Source organism: Cyprinodon tularosa, unplaced genomic scaffold (assembly GCF_016077235.1).
Source record: "Cyprinodon tularosa strain WSP-4 unplaced genomic scaffold, ASM1607723v1 ctg1, whole genome shotgun sequence".
Taxonomy (NCBI): Eukaryota; Metazoa; Chordata; class Actinopteri; order Cyprinodontiformes; family Cyprinodontidae; genus Cyprinodon; species Cyprinodon tularosa.
Genome location: NW_024037781.1, coordinates 2056287 through 2080007, shown reverse-complemented (window position 1 = coordinate 2080007; position 23721 = coordinate 2056287). Strand labels below are relative to the sequence as shown.

The 23721-nt window shown below is 39.7% G+C and overlaps 1 protein-coding gene across 18 annotated transcripts in view; it reads right to left on the bottom strand.

Annotated features, from left to right (window-relative positions):
- The window catches only part of LOC119782713 (peripheral plasma membrane protein CASK), a 52844-nt gene extending 32910 nt beyond the window's left edge, over positions 1-19934 (bottom strand). For 10 of the 18 annotated variants that reach the window (XM_038284214.1, XM_038284544.1, XM_038284854.1 and 7 more), the window contains exons 1-5: positions 19128-19933; positions 5203-5315; positions 3114-3219; positions 1681-1758; positions 1497-1569 (exon numbers count right to left, since the gene is read on the bottom strand). In XM_038284214.1, the coding sequence (XP_038140142.1) occupies positions 1497-1569; positions 1681-1758; positions 3114-3219; positions 5203-5315; positions 19128-19192 (435 nt within the window). In that variant the 5' untranslated portion in view covers positions 19193-19933. Of the gene's footprint in view, positions 1-1496; positions 1570-1680; positions 1759-3113; positions 3220-5202; positions 5316-19127 lie in introns of all 18 variants that reach the window. The other 8 variants (XM_038283843.1, XM_038283998.1, XM_038284465.1 and 5 more) reach the window with 2 other exon arrangements.
- Between the last annotated feature and the right edge of the window lie 3787 nt (positions 19935-23721).

Here is a 23721-nt window from a genome sequence, read left to right as displayed (position 1 = left end):
TTAGGCCTCGTCATACATTCTAAACCGAACTAAAATATTAACTTTGACATATCGCCATATAATAATGCAGCTGCATCCTTGTTTTGCATATGGGTGGTTTTTAGGACAAAAGGTTCAGTTTTGTGGTCTCCTTACTGAACTTTGATGCTATCTCTGCATCTCTAGTTGTGTTTCCATTACAAATGTGCGTAAAACTATTTGCTAATTTCTAAAATGCATATTAAATAAGTCATAGAATTTCATATGAATATGTTTTTTGACACCATAACTCTTAAAAACAGGTAAAAAAATACATGGATATAACCACATGAGATATGTTCGTATTTCAGCCACAGCTCTATTGCTCATCATCAGTAATTATACGTAAAAAGTAGTCTAACGAATCCAAATATAGCACGTCTTCATCCTCAAACAACCTCTAGTCTTCCTCTTCTTCTTTGTCGTTGTAAAAGGCAGTAAGGTCTACAGATTGTGTCAATCGTGATGCAAAAAAAAAAAACTGTTTAATGCAACCGAAAAACACCCAATGTGTTAAAACGTGTGCTGTACTTCATTGGCATAGGTGTCAAGTAAAGTACAAATACTTTGTTACTATACTTAAGTACACTTTTTAGCTATCTATACTTTACCTCATTACTTTTTTTTCTTCCTACTTCTGACTTCTACTAATTACATTTTCACACAAGAATCTGTGCTTTCTATTTCTATTTGCATCTGGCTGCTTTTTTTTAAGGGTACTTTATACTTTTATACTTCAAATAGTTTTTGCAGCACATACTTTTTCACTTTTACTTGAGCAAAGAGGTCAAGTTGATACTTCAACTTTTACCAGAGTGTTTTTAAACTGCAGTATCTATACTTCTACTTAAGTAACAAATGTGTGTACTTTTGACACCGCTGGTGGTTAACGCGCACAAGTCATGTGCAGATTAGTGTTTCGTCAAGCAAGTTTATTCACGTAATTACAATCTGTACATTTTGATGGTTACTGGAAACGCAGCTTTAGATGATATCAGCCACCTTCAGTTCAGCAGAAACGTCTCAATGTTTTTTTAATTGTGACATTCTCTTCAGTTAACTCCTGAATTATTATAATATGACATCACAAACATGTGAACTTTCCCTTTTATTTAGGTAAAAGTTAAGGGCAGGCAAAACTTTATTTATCCCAAAAAAGAAAAAGTACAAAACAACATGAATTTAATAAAACTGAAGTTTAAAGTCATATTCTCACTAAATAACTTAAGGTTCAGGGGTAATAAATTCTATGGAAAGAATATATAGTAGTTTTTTAGACCAATGCTTTTAATTATTTACATGTATTCCTAAAATAAAGCTTCTTCCCGGATATCAACTAAATAGACACACAGCTTGCACTTTTTATTGTCATCATTTCAGAGTTGGCAGCAGTGACATTCTAGTTTGACCAAAGTCGAGTGTTTAGAGCTTTACAGGCTAATTTACTCATTAAGATTAACCCAGTGGCTAAATCTCACCTTTACATCTCGATGAATCACATTGTTGTCATGGCAATACCGAAGGGCCTCCAATATCTGCCTCATATAGTGGCTGCAAAGGAAAAAAAAGGAGAAAGCGAAGCATGTGGGCGGGGGGCATATTAAGGATAAAAACACACCTTTTTTTGTAAGTTGCAACAACTTCTTCAATTGCATGTCCTACCTCGCCACAGCTTCACTGTAGACGAATCCAGCATCAGCTCGCTTTACAATTTCGAAACACAGGTCAGCGCCATCCATACTGAGAGAGAAAGAAGGTAATCAACTTTTTTTTTAAATACCTTTTTAAAACCTGATTGGAATAAATTCATGCACACATAAATCTGGAATCCATCTTATAACTAAAATAACTACTAAGAATTAAAGTTGGAGATTAAATGTTAAGTCCCCCGGCCTCTTAAGGCTGTGCAGGCTTGTTTTGTTATGCAGGCTCAGTATTTTTTTATTGCCTACGAAAAATGCAAAACAGAGGCTTTTAAGATAAGATAAGAGAGACTTAATTGAGATGGACTACTGTTAGAGAAATTCACTTGTCACATCGGCTCAATAGTCAAAATAAGGTGCCAAAAAGGAGGAAAAGGTGCATGGTGGATGTACAGTGTTATATATATATATATATATATATATATATATATATGTATAGATAACAGTCAGATTCTTATTCTTAGGGTTATGGCACAGGGTATTAAATAGTGATTGCACTTTAGCTATTGCATATGTTATTGCACTTGTAGTGTTGCATTTTAAAAGTTTGCAGGGAACGTCTGGGTCTTGCAACTTGTCTTGTAAGCTGAATTACTCAGCCAAAACTACAACCATAAAAAATAAAAAGGACGAATTGCTAAAGTGAGTTATTACAGATTAAACTTTAAAGAAAAAAACTGATCAACTTTTATCTGATCCATTTAAAGCAGAGCATTTTAGAGGAATCAGTTTGTTTTATTTCAGCCTTTTTTAGAGCTTGGCACATTTTTCTGTAGTATCAAATTTGATAGGGTTAAATCATGAAAGTAAGAAACGAAGCTAACAAAAAAGGCAAGTAATTTAATAAAGATATGTGAAGGATAATTTGAGATACATTTTTAACATTCGATGTGTTCTGAATTGTTCTAAATCATTAAAATCAACTGCCACAAATTTGATAAATCATAATAAAGCATCCAATTTAATCCTAGCTGCACTGCTACACACTTAAGGTTAATATCTGATGCCAACTTGGCAAAGATTAGCCATTTCCATTTCATTATTTATTTTAAAAATATTCTAAAATAGAACGTCTGCCATCACATTTAAATAATCTATTCATAGCCATGCCTATTTGAAAAAATAACCGTGTGCTTATAAAGGGTGTCTTTCTCGTGGTTTGTCACTAGCTTTATGATGCACACAGTGAACAGCCTGCTTTATAAAGAGGAAATGAAAAACACCAAACATTCTGCATTCAGCTGATAAACTTAAATTTAGACTCTTTGTTGGTTTTGCTTCTGCGCTAAGTGTTACATGTACAGTTGCACTAAAATAAATAATATCTTCAATATGATACGGGGATCAGCCCCTGTGCTCTGTTAGAGCTCTGCATTTAGAACCAAGACGTACAATTCAAAGACCATGTAGAGCATGCCATCAGAGCTGTAGGTCTCCAGCAGCTCCACGATGTGGGGGTGTTTTAGCATGTGACAGATGCTGGCCTCTCGCTTCAGATCTGGAAGAGAGAAATTTAAATTTGGTTGTGAATAAAGACAATTTGTACTTAACTTTAGTACATAAACATGTTTTTCCCCCTTAAACTAAATTACAGATTATTGGTAGTGCACTCCCTGCTATTTATTTTTTATTTCAAACCACAGAAGGTCTGCCTCCCCTCTGTGTCACCACCAGAGGGGGATAAACGTTTCATTTAGTGAACAGCTTATCCATGGTAACAGCATGCACTGCTTCACAGACGATGAATAAGCTGACAGGACAAGAAGGAGCAGAAGCACCAAATTGGGATTGCACATCTGGTTCGTCTTCATCAACATCACCTCCTCTCATTGCTGCCGATTTACCAGATCATGACCGTTTCACCGTTTATTTAAAGTCTGGTGGAAGGTCCTCCCCCCTTCAAACGGAGGTGAAGGTGGTTATGAATTTTAAACGGGCTCAAACATACGCCGCAAATCGGCTCCAGCAGATTGAAACTGCAGTGGCAATCAGACAATGTGCTTTTGTTGAGTTTCTCAGTCCATAAAAACCTCATTTACACACTCCACTTCCTGTCTGCACGACTACTGATCTTTCCGTCGTGACAGTGCAAGGGACATTACGTAACAGAGAGATGAAACCCCCCCCTCTCAGACCACAACAGAGCCCCCATTCTCCTCCCCTTACACTCATCCTTTCTCGTCTCGTTAGTTATTCGTTCTGGAGTGTAACAATGCTGCCTAACGTCCACGCCGGCCTGAAACACTCTGAGAGACACTGATGCCCTCCTCTGGGCTGATTCCAAATCACTTCTTCCACGGGTGGTTCAGCCAGACTTTGCTGGCTCTGGGAGAATGAACTTCGAAGTGAACATTACAGAACAATCTGGCCATTCTGGCTTCGAGGAATACAGATCAAAAAACGGATCTAGGTTATTTTTCTATAATAAAAAACAAACCCAAAGATGGGAACATTATAAAGCACAAGTTTTCCTTTGAAAATGCATTAAATTAAATCTATGAAAACATATTTCTTTATAATCAATATAATTTTTTTCCATTCCTATTAGGTCTGAATAACGTAAAAAAAAATAAACAGCAGAGGAATTTTAACATTTCACTTTAGTACTAATGTGTGCTACTTGTTACTCAGTGCTTGAGCTTTCTTCATATCAGTGTCTGTGATTCACTGAGGGATGAAATTAGCCCCCAGCACGCCCATAGCAGCGTAGGCTCTAAAAGATACATCAGGCTCACAGCACCTTTGGTAAAGTACTTCAAAACTCCATAAAATACACCAAAAGTTAATTTAGCTTAAGTTATAGTCCAATTATCCTGCAGGTTTGGATGTTACTCATAATAAGGACACTCTAGACTGGATCAATGGCTGAAAAGAGTGAAATAAGAATTATTTTCTATAGGAAGGTGCTGGGAAATTCTTTTCCCATCCTTTAAAGTGTAAATATATCATCTTTTTCTCTTTCACCTCATTTAGTTCATTTCCTTGTCTTGCTGTTATTGGCTGCGGGTCTCATCTCTGGCAGTGGCGTCGCAGATGGCGCATAATGGACGCCAAAATACACACACAACAAACACCTCAGCTTTAATCTGCCTCTTTGACGAACCTGCGCAGCTCTCAGCGTGACAAAGCACAAAAACCACATGGCGAAACGAGCGCCGTGGCTAAAAATTACCATCGCCAACGAACCTCACGCAGGAAAAAAAAAAGGGGGGAGCAAACGTATGGTGTTTGAACAAGAACCTCGTCTGTGTGCAGTGTGTGACGTTCTGCTTGATTTGGTTCTGTGTGAAAACATGATTATACGCTCTCTTCGGGCCTTTTGTGTTTGATATCGCAGCCAGAGAGTATTTGTGGATTATTCCCAACGTTTGTTTTAACCCACAAGGAGAGCCAGGTGGGTGAGTTTATGTAACACCACAGTGAATAATCTGCAAGTTTTATTGGATATGTCCATTAAATTAGTTTCGGCTGGTATCCTCACCTTCTGTGCTGAGTCCAGGGCTGGATGTGAAGCTGGCCACATCGACTATCTTTACAGCGAACTGTTGGCCCGTGTCCCTGTTGATGCAGCGCCGGACCACGCTGAAGGGACCCCTGAAACACACACATCCCAGATCCATCAGAATCATCTTAAAAAGCATTTAAACCAATCCCCATGTGGAGCTTTCTGTGATTTTAATAATGCCACACATAAGCTATGGTGAACACACACCAGCTTGGTGCAATGAGAAGGAGCTTTACTGTTTCTGACATTCAGGATCTGCAGTGCGTGGTTAGCTCCACTACGTAGCCTCCATGCTTGTGCCAGTGAGAATTACAGTGCTGTGTGGTGCAGAGCAGCTGTGAAGTCTAAAATAAAGGCTTTATTACAGAGGGAAAAAAAACTTCCCACACAATTTCTTTCCAAGGTAAAGAAAATGGAAAACATTTATAGGCAAGTCTGTTCCCAACCACAGGTCCTAAAAAGCTTCATTCAGAAAATAGTCCTGAAGTTTGCAAAGAATTACAGTTTACAGTTTTTTTTTTACTCAACATATCAGGGTAACATCTGAGCAGCGCTGTAAACATGTTCATCTTCTGACTTTTTTCAAAAGTTTTCTTAAGCAGCCGCAAATGTTTGGAGGAAAGATGTTTCCGGCTAAAATGTGGACATAAGTCCGAACATAAGCACACCATCTACACGGTGATGGCAAAATTATGCTGGAGCTACAGAGGGATCCTGAAACAAACCTGCAAAAAGGTTCCAAAAAGTTTCCAACTGTCTTAAAGGACCAGCTTCTAGCAGGTTTAATTTATGGGTCAAAACGGCCTAGTCAAAGTCGTGAACCAAATCTTGGTGAAGCTCTGTTAACTGCCCTTCCCAGATACTTTCCATGCAGAATGTATGACAAGGAGTGAGCTTTTCTGCTAAATAAAATGGAGAAAGAAAATCGGTGTCAGGATGTTCGAAGCTGATAAAACAGACCTACCCCCCAAAAGACGAGTAGCAAAAATCCCAGCAAATATACATTTATATTCAGGTGAGGTGAATATAAATATATCCCTCAAAGTTCAATTTTTTATTTGTCACAAATATGGAAAAAAAGCAGAAGAGGCGACTGTTAAGGCTGCAGCTAGAGGGGGAGGCATTGTTTTGACAAGGAAGAACCCTCAGTTAATAATCAGGTCTTATGAATATGACTAATTAGCATTTAAAATACGGGCATGAGGGGACTGCACTGTGAAACAATGTTATCAGTTTAAAAAAAAGCTAAAAACAAGTGCAGATTTAATGATCTATTAAGGCGACAAATTAAATAAAAAGCAAACAATTTTCTGCCAGACTTCTGCAATGAATCACATGGTTCTATCCCCCCCAAAACTAATCACCCAAAAGCAGTTTCATTACCAGCGTATGTGTAAAAAAAACACCTTCCCAAAAGCAACATCCAAGAAGTGGGGAAACGTTCGAGGCAGCGTTGGCTCTGGCAGAGGGAGAGCTTTAAGATATTTTAGTTAGAATTAAATTACCAACTCAACCACAGGGCTTGTAGTGTGTAGTGTTTATCAGCAAAGCTGTCAGAATTGCGGTTTTGCACCATTCATCACTATTGGTCACAATCTACACTATCTGACAGTGAGCAAAACGGAGAAAGGACTATATATAAAACAATCTGTCTACTAAATATTTCCCTATATCACGGTATAACTTACCTAAATGTGCATCTCAATGTGAAGAGAGGAAAAAAGATGAGTTCATTTGACAAAACTCGGCCAATAAGGGCTCCAGTTCCATAACTGAGGGCAAAGTGTTTCTGCTAGGGGCAGCAGTTTAGAGACATTAACTCCTGACAATATTAATAAGAAGCAATGAGATATAAACTACAAGAGATCACCTCCTGATCGTTATACAAACTCTACCTCACCTCTACTTCACCTGACTGAAAGCACAAACAGACTGCATAAAAACGCAATCCCCTGGATAAAAAAAAAATAATGGTTATTACCTTTTTTAACGCTTCTAAACTGGAAACTAAATTAAAGGATTTGGCAGAAAGTGTGTCAACAGACTGGATGGGAAAAGCTGTGTGTGAGAACGCTGGTGCATTTGCTCTCACATCTGATGCAATGATTAACCCATCCAAAACAACTGGCAGCGTGTGGACACTCCGGGTAGGAGAGGTGTAAAATAACAGCATGGTTTCCCCTAAAGTCTGCAGGAATCCTGACCTTTACCCTCTTGGATTTATGAACTGTAGCAGCTGTGTTTACCCATCATTTAGGAAGAGGTTGGAGGTTTTTGTTTTCTCTTTGTTGCTGGGACAGGAAGAAGTGGTAATGAGAGTGAGACGTGCAGAGAGCACCATCCAATAGTTTCCACAAATTTTCATAATTTCTTCCATAGCTCAAATCCATCTTTTCTGTCATTTATAAATATCCCTTTCACGTTAAAGGAGTCATCACACGGAAACCTTGAGGTTTTCATGTGAGAATGTATGTTGGCATTTTATTTCTGAAAAAACGTTTTTCCGTGTGGGTTCATTGTTCAAATCAGAGAAGCCCAGACCAGAGCTCTCCTTCTGTATTGATGCCAATCCTGAAAGCACAACACTCATGTCTCTATTCAACCAAAATGGGCGAGTCCAACAATTGGGGTCTCGCCTGCAGGCAGCCTAAAAATGTTGCAGCTGTGTAACTATTTCCCTATTGAGTAAGAGACTAGGAAATTATGGTAAATAAACCATGGCTAACTGCTAATGGTGCTAACGTTACGAACATTACATTAGCATACAAGTCAAATCCTCATACCTAACCCTTTGATAAAAAACCCGGGATATGAAAATGGGTCTGAATGAGCTTTATTATATTTTCTTCAGCTAATAAATGTGAAATAGGAATATAAAGTCACATTTAGAATGACTGTTAAAATAACAAAGTTGCGCGACGCTGGAGAAAGCACAACAAGGAAGATGGCAACAACTATCAAACCATTCTCTTTTGACTCAGCTTTGGAATCAGTTATGGAAGGATTAGACTATGGGTTTTCATTGAAACGTGAGCAGGAAGAGGCTCTACACTCATTCATTTTTAAGAAGGGCGTATTCGCCATTTTAACGACAGGCTGTTTGTTTACACTCCCCCACCAGCTTTCTGACTACGTCACAGTCAGTTGCACTCATTGGTCAGAGCGTTGGCCAATAGACACAGACATGGTTTGAAAAACAACGGGTTGTTCTGTTCCAACAATCTTCCGATGTCTCGTTCATCGGGGCCAGACAAAATTACAAATTTAATCTCACATTTAGTCTGGTTTATCGGGCTATTGTTCTGTACAAAGTTGAATGTGCTAACAAAAATCATCAATGGAAATCAAATACCAAAGGAGGCCTGGATTTGTAGTCACACAAGATATTGAAATGGAAAAACACACTATGATCCAACGTTGATGTAATGTCCTTAAAACAGGTCACATTTGGGGCTCATTATTGTGTTTGGCCTCCATGTGTCTGTATGACCTCTCTACAACTCCTGGGCATGCTCCTGATGAGGTGACGGATGGTCTCCCGAGAGATCTCCAACCGGACTAAAACATCTACCAACTCCATGGAACAAGACATGACATCCCAGACGTGTTCAATCAGATTCAGATCTGGGGAATGGGCAGGCTAGTCCATAACTTTAAGTCTGTTATCCTGCAGGAACTGATGACACATTCAAGCCACATGGCATCCTGCATTAAGCCTGGTTTATGCTCAGAAACCAGGTAATCTGCGTGTGTGTCGCATTTAACGCAGATATGCCCCCCCTTCCGCAGATACTCTGGTGCACCTCCCCAAAAAAGCAGGTGACCACACAAAGTGCAGCAGACAACGTGGCAAGGAGGAGAGAAAGGAGGCCTCCGATTGGTCAATTCTACATCCACTCTACACTGTACATATTTCCTGTTGGGTTCCTAATGGCAGAAACTCTGGCTGTAGTGCCGTCCACAACGCCTGGCACACCTCGGACACCCTGGATACCATGCAGGAAGCTAGCTTGTAGCTCTGTGCGACGGTCTGTTGGTTTGCACCTGAAGTCAAAACACGCAGCGCCACGGCCAGCCTTTTGGGAACACCAACCGGTGACCCGTGTGTCGTCCGGCATTGGATGAGGGGTTGTAGACGGCGAACAAGCTCGTCAAACCGACACACGGACACCCATAGTCCTTGCTAGTTCCTAAATTGTCCCTCTTGCATTGTGCCGTGAAATATTGTGCATAAATCAAAAATATCTGCATCATACCTGCAACAAGCTAACTGTGACACACTGCTGCGGGGATATACACAGCCCTTTAGGAGGAACCCAGGGCCAACTACACCAGCATATGGTTTCACAAGGGGTCTGAGGATCTCATTTCAGTATCTAATGGCAATCATCCTGCCCCTGGTGAACACATATAGGGCTGTGCCCCACTCCAAAGAAATGCCAACCCACACCATTACTGACCCACTGCCAAACCGGTCATGCTGAAGGATGTTTCAGGCAGCAGATCACCATCAACGTCGTCTCCTGACTCCTGTACATGTATAGTACATGTAAGAGACCAAGACTCCTGCACGGTTTTGGGTTGTGTCACAACACCGCCAACCCCACTACACTTACTGATACAGTAAACCTTCTTGCCACAACTCATATTGATGTGCCATCGTGGATGAGCACTACCTGAGCCACTTGTGTGGGTTGTAGAGTCTGCCTCATGCTACCATGAGTGTGAAAGCACCACCAACATTCAAAAATGACCAAAACATCAACGAGAAAGCATAGGTAATGAGAAATGTTCTGTGTTCCCACCTGCAGAACGACTCCTTTATTGAAAGTGTTTTGCTAATTGCCAATCATTTCCCCCCGCTTTCATTCCATTTAAACAACAGCATGCAAAATTGATTCTCAGTCAGTGTTGCTTCCTAAGTGGACAGTTTGATATCCTAGGAGTTTGATTTCTTTGAGTTCTATTGTGTTGTTAACGTGTTCCCTTTATTTTATTTTTTAACAGTATATTTCATCACAGTTAGACTTAATCTTTTCAAGAAAGAAACAAAACATTCCTTTGAATCCAATACTAGGTTCTGCTCCAAAACTCTAAAAAGAAGAGTTTCTCTTTGAGAAGTTGGGCATTTCTGAGAGCTAGACAAGGCTCTGTTTTAAGCAAATGGTACAAGTCACAAAGAACTTCTTGATTCACATTCCACTTTATTCATTTTAAATACAAGAATGCAAAATAATAAATAATTGTGGATGAGAATTATTTCTAATAAATGTTCATATAATAATAAACAATAGCTGACAGTTTTCCATAGATGAATGGATGGACACAAAGAAGAGATTATAAAACAATGCAATTACATTGGGACAAAAATTAAAAAATAATGAATTTCTTTAATTACTAATTGCAGAGAGTGAAATTCATAATGTAGAAACAACACACATAATTTACACCTTTATTTCCTGTCTTTTTTTTTAATGATTATGGCTTAAGGATCATTAAAACTCTCAGTAAATTAGAATCCTAAAAAGGATGATTTTTAATACAACGGTTCTGAAAAGAAATGGGTTCCTGAAACCCTTTTTAATTTCCATGCACCCGCTACATGGCTGGGGCTCCTTTAGCATGAATTACTGCAAAGCAGGCATGGAGGCAATCAGTCGGTTCAGCTCAGCTTTAAAAGAAGCTTTGGTTATTTATGGCAGCCTTCAGGTTATTTGCATTGTTTGGGTCTAGTGTGTCTCCTCTTCCTCTTCACCAGACTCCATGGATTCTTCATGGGGTTCAGGTCAGCCACATTTTCAAGCAAGTAAAGGAACTCCACGGTCAATGAACCCTCCTGCTGGTGAATGAAATCAGCTTCCACCTTAAGGTATGAAGAGTTCTTTAATGTCCTGGTCCATTGATGGTTGGACTGTGGGCTCTAAAAAGCCCTGTAGTAAAAAAAAAAAAAGCTGATATTTGCTTTAAAATGTACCTATATATATAGATATGGCAAGAATGAATACAAATTTTCACCAAACAATTTTCTTTTTCAGTCCTGAAATCAAATTCCAGACTTTTCCACACTGCAAAGGAACCCTGTTAGTATGCTAATAAATGTCACGACCACAATCAAGGATGAACCTGCTTCATCAACCTCAATTGTTGCAGTAGCTGAGAAAATCTGAGAAAACTTAAATGTCGATTTAAACGTTTTTTTTATCTTATAAACTGAATTTAAAGTGTCCTTATCTGGAATAAATACATTCTACAATCATTTACCCACGAAGAGAAGTGTAGAGTCATGATTTTGTGAAGTGTTCTCTCAAAAGATGAGGGAACAAATGAGCAGTGATATGAGGCCTGAGTGAAAGAAAGGGAGAGGGGGGGGGGCCACATGCCATTACTGACATCACTGCAGCTGCACTCGATGGGCTCACATAAAACACCCACATGCCAGCTCATATCCGACGGCGGCAGCCATCAAACATCAGGCTTCACAGGCTGCTGCTTGGCTCGTTTCACCTTTCAGCAGAAATACAAGAGCGACTGTACGTTTGTGACCACTGTTCCTCGATGCCGTGTGCTTTTTATTTGTGCCTTCCTCTAAAATACCTAGAAAGTTCAGTGCGATGTCACTGCACATCATTTTCACACCTTTGTTCAGTAACTTCTGCACATTCCTACAGACTATAGAATACAGGACAACTGTAATTGGCCAAAATATATCGAAAACTTAAAGAGTTTAAAGAAAAAAACAAGGATTTTATTTAAATAAACATAATATAAGCTCAGATGTTTTGGAGAGGAAAATCTAGAGGATAAATTCCTTCAGACTTGGCTTTTCGCTTCCCAACGTTTAGGGTTTTCCTCTAGTGGCATGGAGTGATAGCATCCAAATTCCTTTACCAGACCTTTACATCACGGAAAAGAAAACGCACACGGAACCATTGCATTCCTTAAAAACATTAGAAAGGGGGAACAAAATGACTGACAAAGCATCAATACCAACAAACTGTAAAAATATTAAAAAGGATCTTGTTATATTTCTAAAATTAGAATAGTTTTCCAGACGATACGTTCCTGTGCGTTCTCAGGTTGTAGCCATTTGATAATTACTTTGGCGGACCCCACAGAGCCACTATCCTCCCTATTAGTAATATCACCTTGCAACTAGAATCCCATTCAGTGGAGAAAACATTCAATTGATACGCTCAATAGCTAAGAATTCAAAACTGGAAGCTTTAAAATGATGAAACTCAGACAAATGTTTGTTCATTAACGATTCTCTGTATGAGTTTCTAAACTATTACATCTGTAATCTCTTCATGATGGAAGAAACGAAGGGTACATTTTAACTTCTCTAGCTGAAGAAATGACAGAAAGTGATTTATTTGCTTTAACAGGAAGGATTGTGTTGATTACTTTCCCTGCAAAACGGAAGGTTACATGACCCAGACGGTAATCTGATCCTTTATTGATCTAAGCAGGAATTGCAGCTGCACACGCCTTAAGAGACAGAGGTGTGTGCACGGCCATATGGAGAACCGAGGAGTGGGTTATCCTGTGTGATGTGCTTAAAAATGTGCCACCGACTCAGCTTTATCATGGGTTTTAAATTGAATCTTAATCTGACAAAACATCCATCTCAGTAGAATGAGAGGCAGGTGTGCTACCATATCTGTAGGAAGGCATTTTAGGAGTGAAAATTACACTTTAGTTACAATTTTAAGACTATCAACGAAATTGCAAAGCCCTAGAATATTCATAAGGAACTTTATTATCCAGCCAGGGGACAGATCACTTCATTGGTTTGGATTGAGTCACACAGCGCAATATTGTTGGCTGTAATGAGCACCGCAGGGCAGAAATAAAGAGCACTGAGACTCTTAATAGTGCTTCTCAACAACCAAAGCCATATTCAAACAGAATCATTACACACAAAACTGATTGAATTAACCCCAAGCTTTTCAAACAGTATAGCAGAAATCTGGAAATAAACATGTGGATTTTAAATGTGTTATATTCACATTCTCATCTGCAGTCAATGGGCCCCTGAGAGGAGCACCCCAGATAGACAATGTACCGATAATGGTAGTTTGGGTTTCTTAAAAGCCAAAAATATAAAAATCAAGAGAGATTCTGCTTATTTTAAAGTGATGTTTATTAAAGATCTTTTTTTTTTGGAAGCCTTTACCGTCCAGCTAAAGTGGTGTTTTCACTAAAAGGCAAGATAAAAACAAGGCGAGTGCTGCAGTGTCTCCCAGCATTATTTATATCCATAGCCAGAGGGCCATCACATTCCCAGCTCCTCTTGTCTCCATTGATCTCCCTCAGCCTCCCCTCCCTCCTCCTGCTCTGCTGAGGAAAAGTGATCCCCTCCTTCTAGCCGCAAAACATCCCAAGACACTATGGACTCTACACATTTGATCCACCAGGAGCTGTTTCACAGAAGCACTGGCTGAATAAGAGAGATCTCCTGGTCTTTTATTTGACGTTTGACTACATCCATTTAAAGCCTCAAATGTCTCTTAGATGATGTCATAACATCAGTCTCTCTTGACTGTTCTGGACTGTGAAAACATCTGAAGAATACGCAGCTAAAACCTGGTTATTCAGATGCTATGTAAAAGTAGATCAGTAGAAATGACGAAATTAAACCAGCATGTTCAACCAGAAAAATATATTTCTTGAAAATGGTTGCATTACCTCCACAGGATCTAATCTGATGACTAAACCAGTGTTTTATTTGGGTGATTTGGGCTAGGAAAGATCAAACACATGTGGGATAGTGGGCCTTATCTTGACCCATATCTAAAATTAGTCTATAACAAGAACCAAACATTTTACAAGCAAACAAATACGCCTGTTCTTTCCATTTACATGCTCATTCATCCCTAAATAATCTGTTTTAGCTAACTGAAACGTAGAGATGCAGCAAAAACAAAACATTGACTTTTTCCAACAGCCCTTTGGTGTTTAAGAACCAAGCAGAGGACATATAAAAGCTTTGAAAACCTTCAACATTTTAAAAGAAAAACCTTATTTTGTAAAGGAAGCTGTCTGCTGTTCTATCTGGCTTCTTGTCACTTTACTCCTTTGTCATTTCAGTGTTTGCAGCCTTGATTGTTTTGGAAACAAAAGAAATTGGGTTGAAAAAGGATCCTACAGAAAAAACGACGCCAATTTTCGTCTGCTTTGGAGAAAAGAACTGTCCCTGAGCTGAAGGCATAACAGCATAGACATGTCGAAAAATTTCTGATTTGCAATGTCTCATCACTAATTGTCAGCAATGGGACCTTGCATCAGTTTCAGGGACTCTAAAGCCTCTTCCCTACTGTAATTAAAACACGGGTCAACTTGCTAAAAGAAATCGGCATATGGCTCCCTTCCTATTGGCAAAATAAACATGCCTACCCCTCGTTGGCAAGCTCCCTGGCCTCTGTCCCCCACTGCTGGTGACGTTACTACCTTGGGTTAGCGCTGATGATGTCACCAGTTCAACAGAATAAAGGAAAGTAATGGAGAGCAACATGGAAGGAAGCCAACACTTAAAGGGCGGATTATACTTCTGCAACCGCACACACATCAGGCTTGCGTCTGGTCGCGAATCAGTTTTGCTGGTATGCTTCTGCAACGACGGTCTGGAATTACTAGGGATGCACAGCAGTTTCCTGCAAAGCGCTAAGGGGAGCCTATTAGAAAACTCGCGAGAACTTCGGCGGACGGTCACGGGAACTTCTTCGGTGGCGCAGGCGGAAGTGTTTGTTTTCCAAAACAACATGTCTGAGGCAACGTACAAGTGGTTGTACTTCCAAACCTCTGCGATCAACCTTTCGCCGTGGCTATCCGTTGTTGTTATTACTCCTCAGTTTTTAAAAATGGCATGCCCCGGCACCGAATCGAGAAGGAAGACCACACAGAGCGCCAGAAAGGGATACCAAGGACCAATCACAGCTGCTTTTTTTCTGCGCAGGTCCGCTTGAGGTCTGGGCGGGATTTTTTTGAGGTGCGCAACTGTTGCAGAGCCTCTGCGCGGGGGGCGTGGTCGCGCACAGAGTCAGATTTGATGGTTGCAGAGACTATGCATCAGAAGAATAAATTGGCCTTCAGTGTTTGTGTCGTTCATTTGTTGTTCCAAATCCCTCTCACCGGTGCTGTGCCATATTTAGTGAATGTAAGCAGAGTTGTTTCGGCTTGTGAGAATATACATGACTCTACCAACGCCTGTACGTTGAGGTCAATGGCATCACGTAAATTAGCTGGTCGACCCAGGTCAGATGCTCGCACTGTATGCCGATCGGAGCCGAGCTGTTGGGGCGATTTTAACCCGGGCACCTTGCAGATTCTTTGACACGGCTGGAGACGAGTCAGTGAGCTGTACCCACTGCTAAAGGCCGATTGTTCCCAGTTTAAACAGGTTGTTCAGCTATTGGGAAAAGGCTATAAATTAGCAGCTCTGGACTAATTTCCAATCTGAAACCAAGGTGGACAGAGCGCATCACCTTGGGGCTAGAAAAGAACAGGACTGTTCATGTTTAACAACCTTTTACTGACCCTCTAATATAGAGTGAAACATTTCAGGAATTCTCTTTTGCTCAAGCAGGACTGACCAAACCAAACATTCATTGGTTCTTGGTTTGTGCAGATTAATAAACTGAAATCTTTAAAAGGCACATCTTCAAAATATATAAGGTTTTTATATCCTGAACATACAACATTTAAAAAGCAAGATTTATATTTGCTCTCTAGACAAATAAGAATACGGTTTCTTCCTTTTTGTTTTGTTTATGTTACACTACATGAAGTTAAATGGTGATTAGTCCAAGGTATCATCAGAAGAGCGAGATGTAATGCCAGACACTCCACCACTTTGTGTCTGCAGCAACAGAATATTGTAAACAACCACAGCCATCTGGCTGCAGTTCATCGTATCAATACAAATGAAATGTCAGCTTTTAAAAGAGATTACATCGACAACTTGCATCATAAACACGTGTTAGGCCTGGTGGAAATTAAATGACAACACCTATACGTCGGCACTTAGCTGCACCTCTAAGTTTTTTTCTGTATTATCATTATGTACAGATTGGGTGCATTTTTTTCTTTTCTTTTTCTACCCATCATGACATTTTAGTTATTATCCACTCCCCAACTCTAGGTTGAAATGCTTCTTATTTCAGATAGACTAAAAGGGCCTTTTTTGTCCATCTAGTCAAATGCAAAGCATTTAATTAAAGTCGTAGAGAAGCGGCTGTTCCGACCGTTGCATATGCGAATCCTCCCAAGTGGTCCACGACTTTTCAAGAGTGAATAAAGTGAATGTGATTGGTTGTTTATCAAGGGGGCAGAGTTGTTGTGGCGGAAGGTTCTTAAGCAAGTTTGACTGTGGCAGGTGTCTGAGAAGCATCCGCTGACCAGTTAGCAACTTCGTGCTCATAGGTTCCCAATGGGAAATAACATTGCGACCAAGTAGCTCTAAATTGGGACTTAGAAACAACACTGTCAAGGAACGCTATGGACAGTGGAAACATGCAAGAGGAAGACAGTTTTGTGTCGGAAGTTGTGGATGAGTCTCCTCTGTCATACATTTTTTAATCTAGAGGAGGAAAGCGGGGATAAAGATGTTGTGGAAGAGGACGCCAGGGCAGCAGAAGCTTGGTTTGGTGTAGAAGGCTTACAGCCGTACATTTTTGAGCCTTTGCTTCGCAATGCTGCCAGTTACTGTATGTTAGCTCTACGCCTGCCGAAGACACAGACAGCTATCCCCTTGGACACTGGGACGGAACTCAATGGTAAAGTAAATTATTATTCCTATTTCAACCGTTGCGAATATTAGCCGCGACATATGAATCAAAATGATATAACCGAAAAAATATATACGATTGACAGACGACCGTTGATATATGATTGGGTGAATTTAGGTGTACAAGCTGACGTATAGCTGGCCTGCATAAGATGATGAGAAAAAAACAACAGATTTTAAGGATTTTCTAAATTTTGGGACAATATCGTCTATGATTTGACATTTAAATATGATTTCCCTACGACTTTAAGCCATTTACTATTTTCTACATAGAGCTTCTTGTGGCTCATCTCTTGCTCATGTCTTCTAAACCAACAATAAACATGTTCAGGGACAGTTAGTCAAAACCCTGTAGTTGTTCAGACACAAAACAATTAATTATTACATCTTTCAATTAAACTCCTGGTAGTTTTTCACTGCTTATGTCAGAATAATATGTCGAACAAAAAACGAGTATAACAAGCTAATAATAGAAGATGAATAGATCCCCCTAATTACCACCTTCTTGGGTTCCTCCTGCAGATGGCTGCTAAACAGACACGCTCAGAATAGCTCCAAGCACCCAAATGTGGCTTTTAGGTAGGTGAGAGGAAAAGACTTCTTTCATCTTTCAGCCAACTGACCAGCAGTGTGCAATAAAACTAAAAACACAAGGAGTTGCAATGTTACAGTCATCCATTTCCCTTTTTAAATCACAAGAAAATCTGATTATTGCATCACTTCCTCTGGCATCCCTTTAAACTCAATTTACAGTATGTAGCCAATAACCTCACCATCCCAACTTAGGCTTTTTTTTTTTTTTGCCCAGCATGTAGCAGAGGCATGTATTAGTCAGTAAAAATGGTTTGATGCTGAACCACCGGTTCACTTTTCCCACTGTAACTTAATTTCTGAGAAATTTTCAGGAGCCTTCTAATAATTTGATGATGATATGTGCTCACAACATAAGTTTGACACCCAACAAATGGTGACAACATTCCTGGAACGATCAGGTCAAGATTCTAATCAGACTAATGACCCAGTTCAGTCTTATACAAGCCCCCCAACCCTCCTGCTGGGAACATCACCTCTTGGCCTGCGGGTGTGGATCCTTGTTTTACGCTTCTAGACGGACTTTTCTGTTAAATCAATCAAATCCATTTGGACATTAGCCATCAAATCCAAAACAAACTGGCATTTTTTTTCTTATTTTTAGTTGTTTATCATATTGAGAACCATTATTGCATCAAGACAAAAAAATATATATATATAAATCCCCTACTCGATAAAACAAGGTTTTAAGCCTTAAATTCAAAACAACCATTAAAATAATAGATTGAATTTAACCTCATTATTATTCCTATGCTTTTCCCTTTTTAATCCAAGACTTCTTCCTGTGTCTTGTATTCTTTATGGTTGCAGCACAATATTTAAGAAGGGGCGGTTTGTGATTGAGAGTATGGCAAATAATTTCTCTGGAAAAAAACAAGTTAAAATAAGTTTTGTTGCAAAAACAAAAACTTCAAATGACTTCCAAGCTTACAAAAGCCTTCATTCTCGTCAACAAAATAGTAAAAATGTAAGAAATGCATCAGTGCAGTCAGATGAGAAGATGTTTGGTTGTCTCCCTTAGTATTAGGAACATAAACTGTGTGACTGTTAATATAACTATCGGGTGAATAAAAGTGGAATGTGGAAAATATTCATTTAAAAATAAATTCAAACTAATTCATATCAGATTCTTCCCTTAAAATCTGTCAGGTATCACCATTTGTTTATCAAACCCTTGAAGATCCTCCTAAATTGTAATACAAATGATATAAAGTCTGTCTATAGTGATGCTATTCACACAAATACCATGCACTTTATATAAACTTTGCATTTTGTGAAAAAAATCCTGCACATCTCATTAACAAATTGTCTTTCCACCATGAGAGTGCATCAGTAATTGGAAACAATAAATAAATAAAAAATGACGTTACTGGACAGCAACTTTAAAACCAATGGGGATTACATAAAGCTGACCTCACCCACCCAAGAAACCTTGAAATCTCTACCTGTGCGCCAATAATATGCGTGATCCTTACACATATGGTGCACACGCCTAAGTCAGTGCAGAATAAATGAAAATACTCACTTCCCGATCACCTCGCACAGCTCATACACATCCTCGAAAAGCACGTCGTCGTCCGCCATGGTCATCTAGATAAGCTGGGATGCTCTCCAGAAGAAATCTCACCCACAGGAGGGGGGTTTGGAAGTGATCAATGTCAGCTTAGTTTCTTTCTTAAACCAGGTTATCGCTGCGCCAGGACACACGCAGCTGTTAAACGCTGAAATAATCAGCGAGAACACAAACGGTGACTTAAACGGAGCGAATTAGCCGGTTAGCCGCATTTAGCTGCCGATCCAGGCTGTCAGATTTCGGCCCCACCTTCTCCCGAGCTCCGCTCCTGGTGGGCTGGCTAAGCCGTAACCACAGATGAGACCCCAGGGCGTGGAGATTTCCTCGCTGGTTTGAAGAAAAACACCCCTTTCAGCATTGCCTCGGGTTTCTACCCCAATGGTGGCGGTTATTACACACACAGCAGCACCAACAGCTCCCGACTATGATGCTGCTTATCGCCGCAAGCTAACGGGACTTTCGAGAAGGGTTAGCAAGCTAGGTTAACGCGAGCTAGCAGTCGACAGAATCACCGGTTGGTATATCACAGATGGATTATCCCCACCGAAAAAAAAACCGCTATGAGCTCGGGCTGCAGTGTGCTTCAGCTTCCCGAGCTCAGATTAAATCCCTCCGCGATCATATCCACGGCTTCTCCACTGTTGCATAGACCGCTTTGTGCTGGAGGATGTTAAAATTTGACCGAAATAAAACCCATTCGCTGCCCAAGATGCTGACTGGTTTGCCTGGCTGTTTTTTTTTTTTTTCCTTTTCCCGACTTCCAGAAATGCCAGACTCCTCCCTCTGTCGTCCAGCCTAGTGGTCTTTCCAGAGCCAAAATGGCCGCTGGGGAAAAAAAGGACACGAGGCTATTGGGTGCGTCTCAATTCGCAGGCTGCGTACTTGGTAGTACGCATTTTGAGGCCGGTGACGTCACAACGCTGCGCGGAGGCCGTCCCATTTGGCAAAAATTCTGAGGACGCTTAAAATGCAGCCTCAAAATGCGTCCTCCTTTTCCCCGAATTCTGAGGATGCATCGCTACCGTCCTTAGTGGCCTCGCCTCCCGCTAGATTTCCCGAGGTGCTTTGCGCGCTTTTTTTTTTTTTTTTTTTTTTTTTTAGTTGAAGAAAAAGAAGAAGAAGAAAGTCGGATTTTCTTCAAATTACGGACAACCGAAAGCAGCAGCAGCGCCGACAGTAGTGCGGAGAACACCTTTAAATGTAAGTAGTTTTTTTTTTTTTTTTTTTTTTTTTTTTTTTTTATGAACATCTATTAAAATACATGACGGTAACGGCGCCACCGGGATGTGTAGGAGCAGCTAAAGCTAAAGCTTAGAGCTAACCTGTTGATACGTGATGCTCATCAACAATTAAAAGCCTTCATACAAATGTCATTATTTTTTATTTTAACCTACATCTTACTGTACTGATAGCCGTATCCCTCACTAATCGGATCTATTTATTCTCATACAGTTTATTACAAAGTATTAGAGCTGTTAAAGCTTAATGCACCCGAAGAAATAACATTAGTCCAGCTTTACTGGGCTGTTAATACTGCAAACGTTTTGTTTTAATACTCAATAATGTATAGTTAATTTACAGTACAGTATAATAAGGTTTAAAGTATAATTCGCTTGAAGAACAATACAGGCGTAATTATACAGAACAGTCATTTTGCCTGTTGACTTAACAGAAATATGCTTTACATGTCATTTTGTTCCAGGGAGCAGACAGAGGAGTGGATAAAATGACCACCTTATCATCGGAGCCAAAAATACTGCTGCAGTCGGATGGAGGGAAGAGTTGAGGCAGAATTCCATCTACATGTTGCATTTCTATGTAAAAGTCACACAAGTTAAAAGAAGTCCTGTTCAAACACCAACGTACAAATATAATAATTTGATCACATCAAATGTTGCTCAGATGCCACTTTTTGTAAATCTCATATTTGCGATAGAAGTGATCCTTGTGTGGGACAACTTAAAAAAAAAATACAAAGTATGTTCAGGTTTGGATAATGTATTGAAACACACACACACACACACATATTTATATATATATATATATATATATATATATATATATATATATATATATATATATATATATATATATATATATATATATAAATAATGTGTGTGTAGGGAAATTACATCTTTCATTTATTATATTCATGTTAATTTACACTTTGAGTAAGCCTAAAAAGTAATCTCCAGGTTACCATTCCAAAGTCTTTTTCTGTAGAATTTCATCAATCCATCCAAATCATGAAACCTTCCTTTTTTCTAGCTTTAAAGAAACACTACAGAAAATAGCATCTGTTGACACACATTGTTTTCCTCTACTATAGGAATGCAAAGATCCAGGGCAGGAGGTCAGTGGTAAGCCTACTGCTGCCACCTGGCCCTGGTTTGTCCTCATGGATGAGGTATTAGGACAGAGGCCCTCTGTTGCCCCACCTGTCCTAATTGCCTCCATCCCTGAGGAAACACCAGGGCCAGGTGCTGCAGAGGCTGAGCAGCATCAGGGTGAAGATGAGGAAGAGAATGAGGATGAGAGAGGAGGGAAAGGACGAAGAGAAGAAGGAGTGACGAGTTGGTGGATTTAATCAGGGAGGAGATGGCAGAGGGAGGCGGGAAAGGATGGACAGATTATTTCATTTATTGGAGAGGATGGTGGACAGATGTTATTATTTTTTTGGTGTTTTTTTTTAACAAGTTGAAGTTCTGTGTTGCTGTTATGGTTAAATTAAATTATTAAATTGTTTATAAAAGTTATTGCTGTCGGTGTGTTCTTAAAGTCTTTTAACCTTTTTACATCATCTGTTTCATTACTTCTTTGTAATTTAAGTAAACTTAGAACAACTTCTCAGTGACATCAGTTTATTTTTAGAGAAGCAAGTATTTACAATAAACTATTAAACATTTTTAACTATTGACATTAGATTTTAAAATTAACTACTACAACTATTTACAAAAGATATACAGTAAATATTACTAGAGAACATATATATACAATTGTGACTGAGCAGGAGTCCCTGGTGGTGCTACTGGACTGGATGGGATGCAACACAGATGAGCTTGGAGTCTTCTGACTGCGAGTGGGACATCATCTGGGGGGTGGGGGTTGCCTCTCTCCACTGCTGATCCAATCAATGGCTGCCATGTTACTAAAAATGTTCAAGAAGACGCAGAAAATAATGACTTTACTAAAACTGTTTTTATAACCCTGAAATGAGAACAGCTAAAATGTGATTCTACTTGCCATCTAAATGTAACGGTGGTCAGGTAGACCCTCCTCCAGGGCAGACAGCTGGTCCCGCCATGGAGCACCACTGACTGCCTCCTCCACGTTCTCCCCTTCCTCATCCTCTGGCATGTCGTCCTGCTCTTCATCCTCTGGGGCTGTTATGACCTGTAGAAAAAAAAAGACAAAAATATTTATTTTTATTCAGTCATCTATCTTTTTTTCCTTATCTTTATTACATGATTTATTAGAAATTAAATTTTACTTCATCTAGATCCACTATTTAACTTAGTTTTTTCGTTTTTATATTTTGATTTTTTTTTCCTGTATTATGTTTATATATATATATATATATATATATATATATATATATAAAATTGCAAATAAAACCAGGCAGTAAGGGGATAACAATTTAGACAAAAAGGATTTATTTCTCAACAGTTTGGCTTCTCAACACAACATTAGTAATGGTGAAAGTAGTGATTTAAGTCAGTTATTTACAGGGTTTGTACACATTTAAGTATTCAATTCAAATTACTAAAGTTACAAACAAATAAATCACAAACTTACAAATAAATATAAAACTTGATATTTAAACCTATTCATCAATCTGCTGACAAGCGTTTACTTAATAGCTGGTATATTCTGATCATTAGCAGGCCCCTGTGGGTTAGAATAATAGCAGGTAGATCTTACCTCTCCACTGCGCTCTGCCAGCCTGAGAAAAATCCGTCGCCGGTTTTGCTGCCGCCGAAGCCGTCAAAGCGACTCTCCTCCTCCAATAACAAGTAAATAAAAAAAATAAAAATTTCCATATCTATTTTTTTGTTGTTTCTTTCCGTATTTCTCGAGCTGTCGGATTTTGTTTCGCGCTGTGTTTGGGGTAAACGTGATGACGTCGTGTCGCAACCAGGGAGTGCTCCAAAGGCTAGACAGTCCCATTTACCAACGGCTGAGGATCCTCCGGAGCAGCCTACCAAGTCTGGGTCCTCCGGAGGCTAGGTAGGCTGCGTCCTCGGAAGTACGCAGCCTGCGAATTGAGACGCAGAATTACTTGAGCCAATATGGCGTCCTACGGTGGCGCATAAGGGGACAGTTTCTTGCTAATCTCTCTAAAGTCGGTATATCCCGCGCAGGCGTCAACCGGCCAACTCTGATCACCTTACGTCAGCCTTTCTCTCCTTCTTATTTTCATAATTTTAACAGGCTCCTCGTTAAGCTGCTAATTTTATTTCCTCTAAATTATAACTGGTCTCGCACATAATGCCTGCTAGCAGAGTAATTAGAGGGATTTTATCTCCACTTAGACAATAAAGAGCTA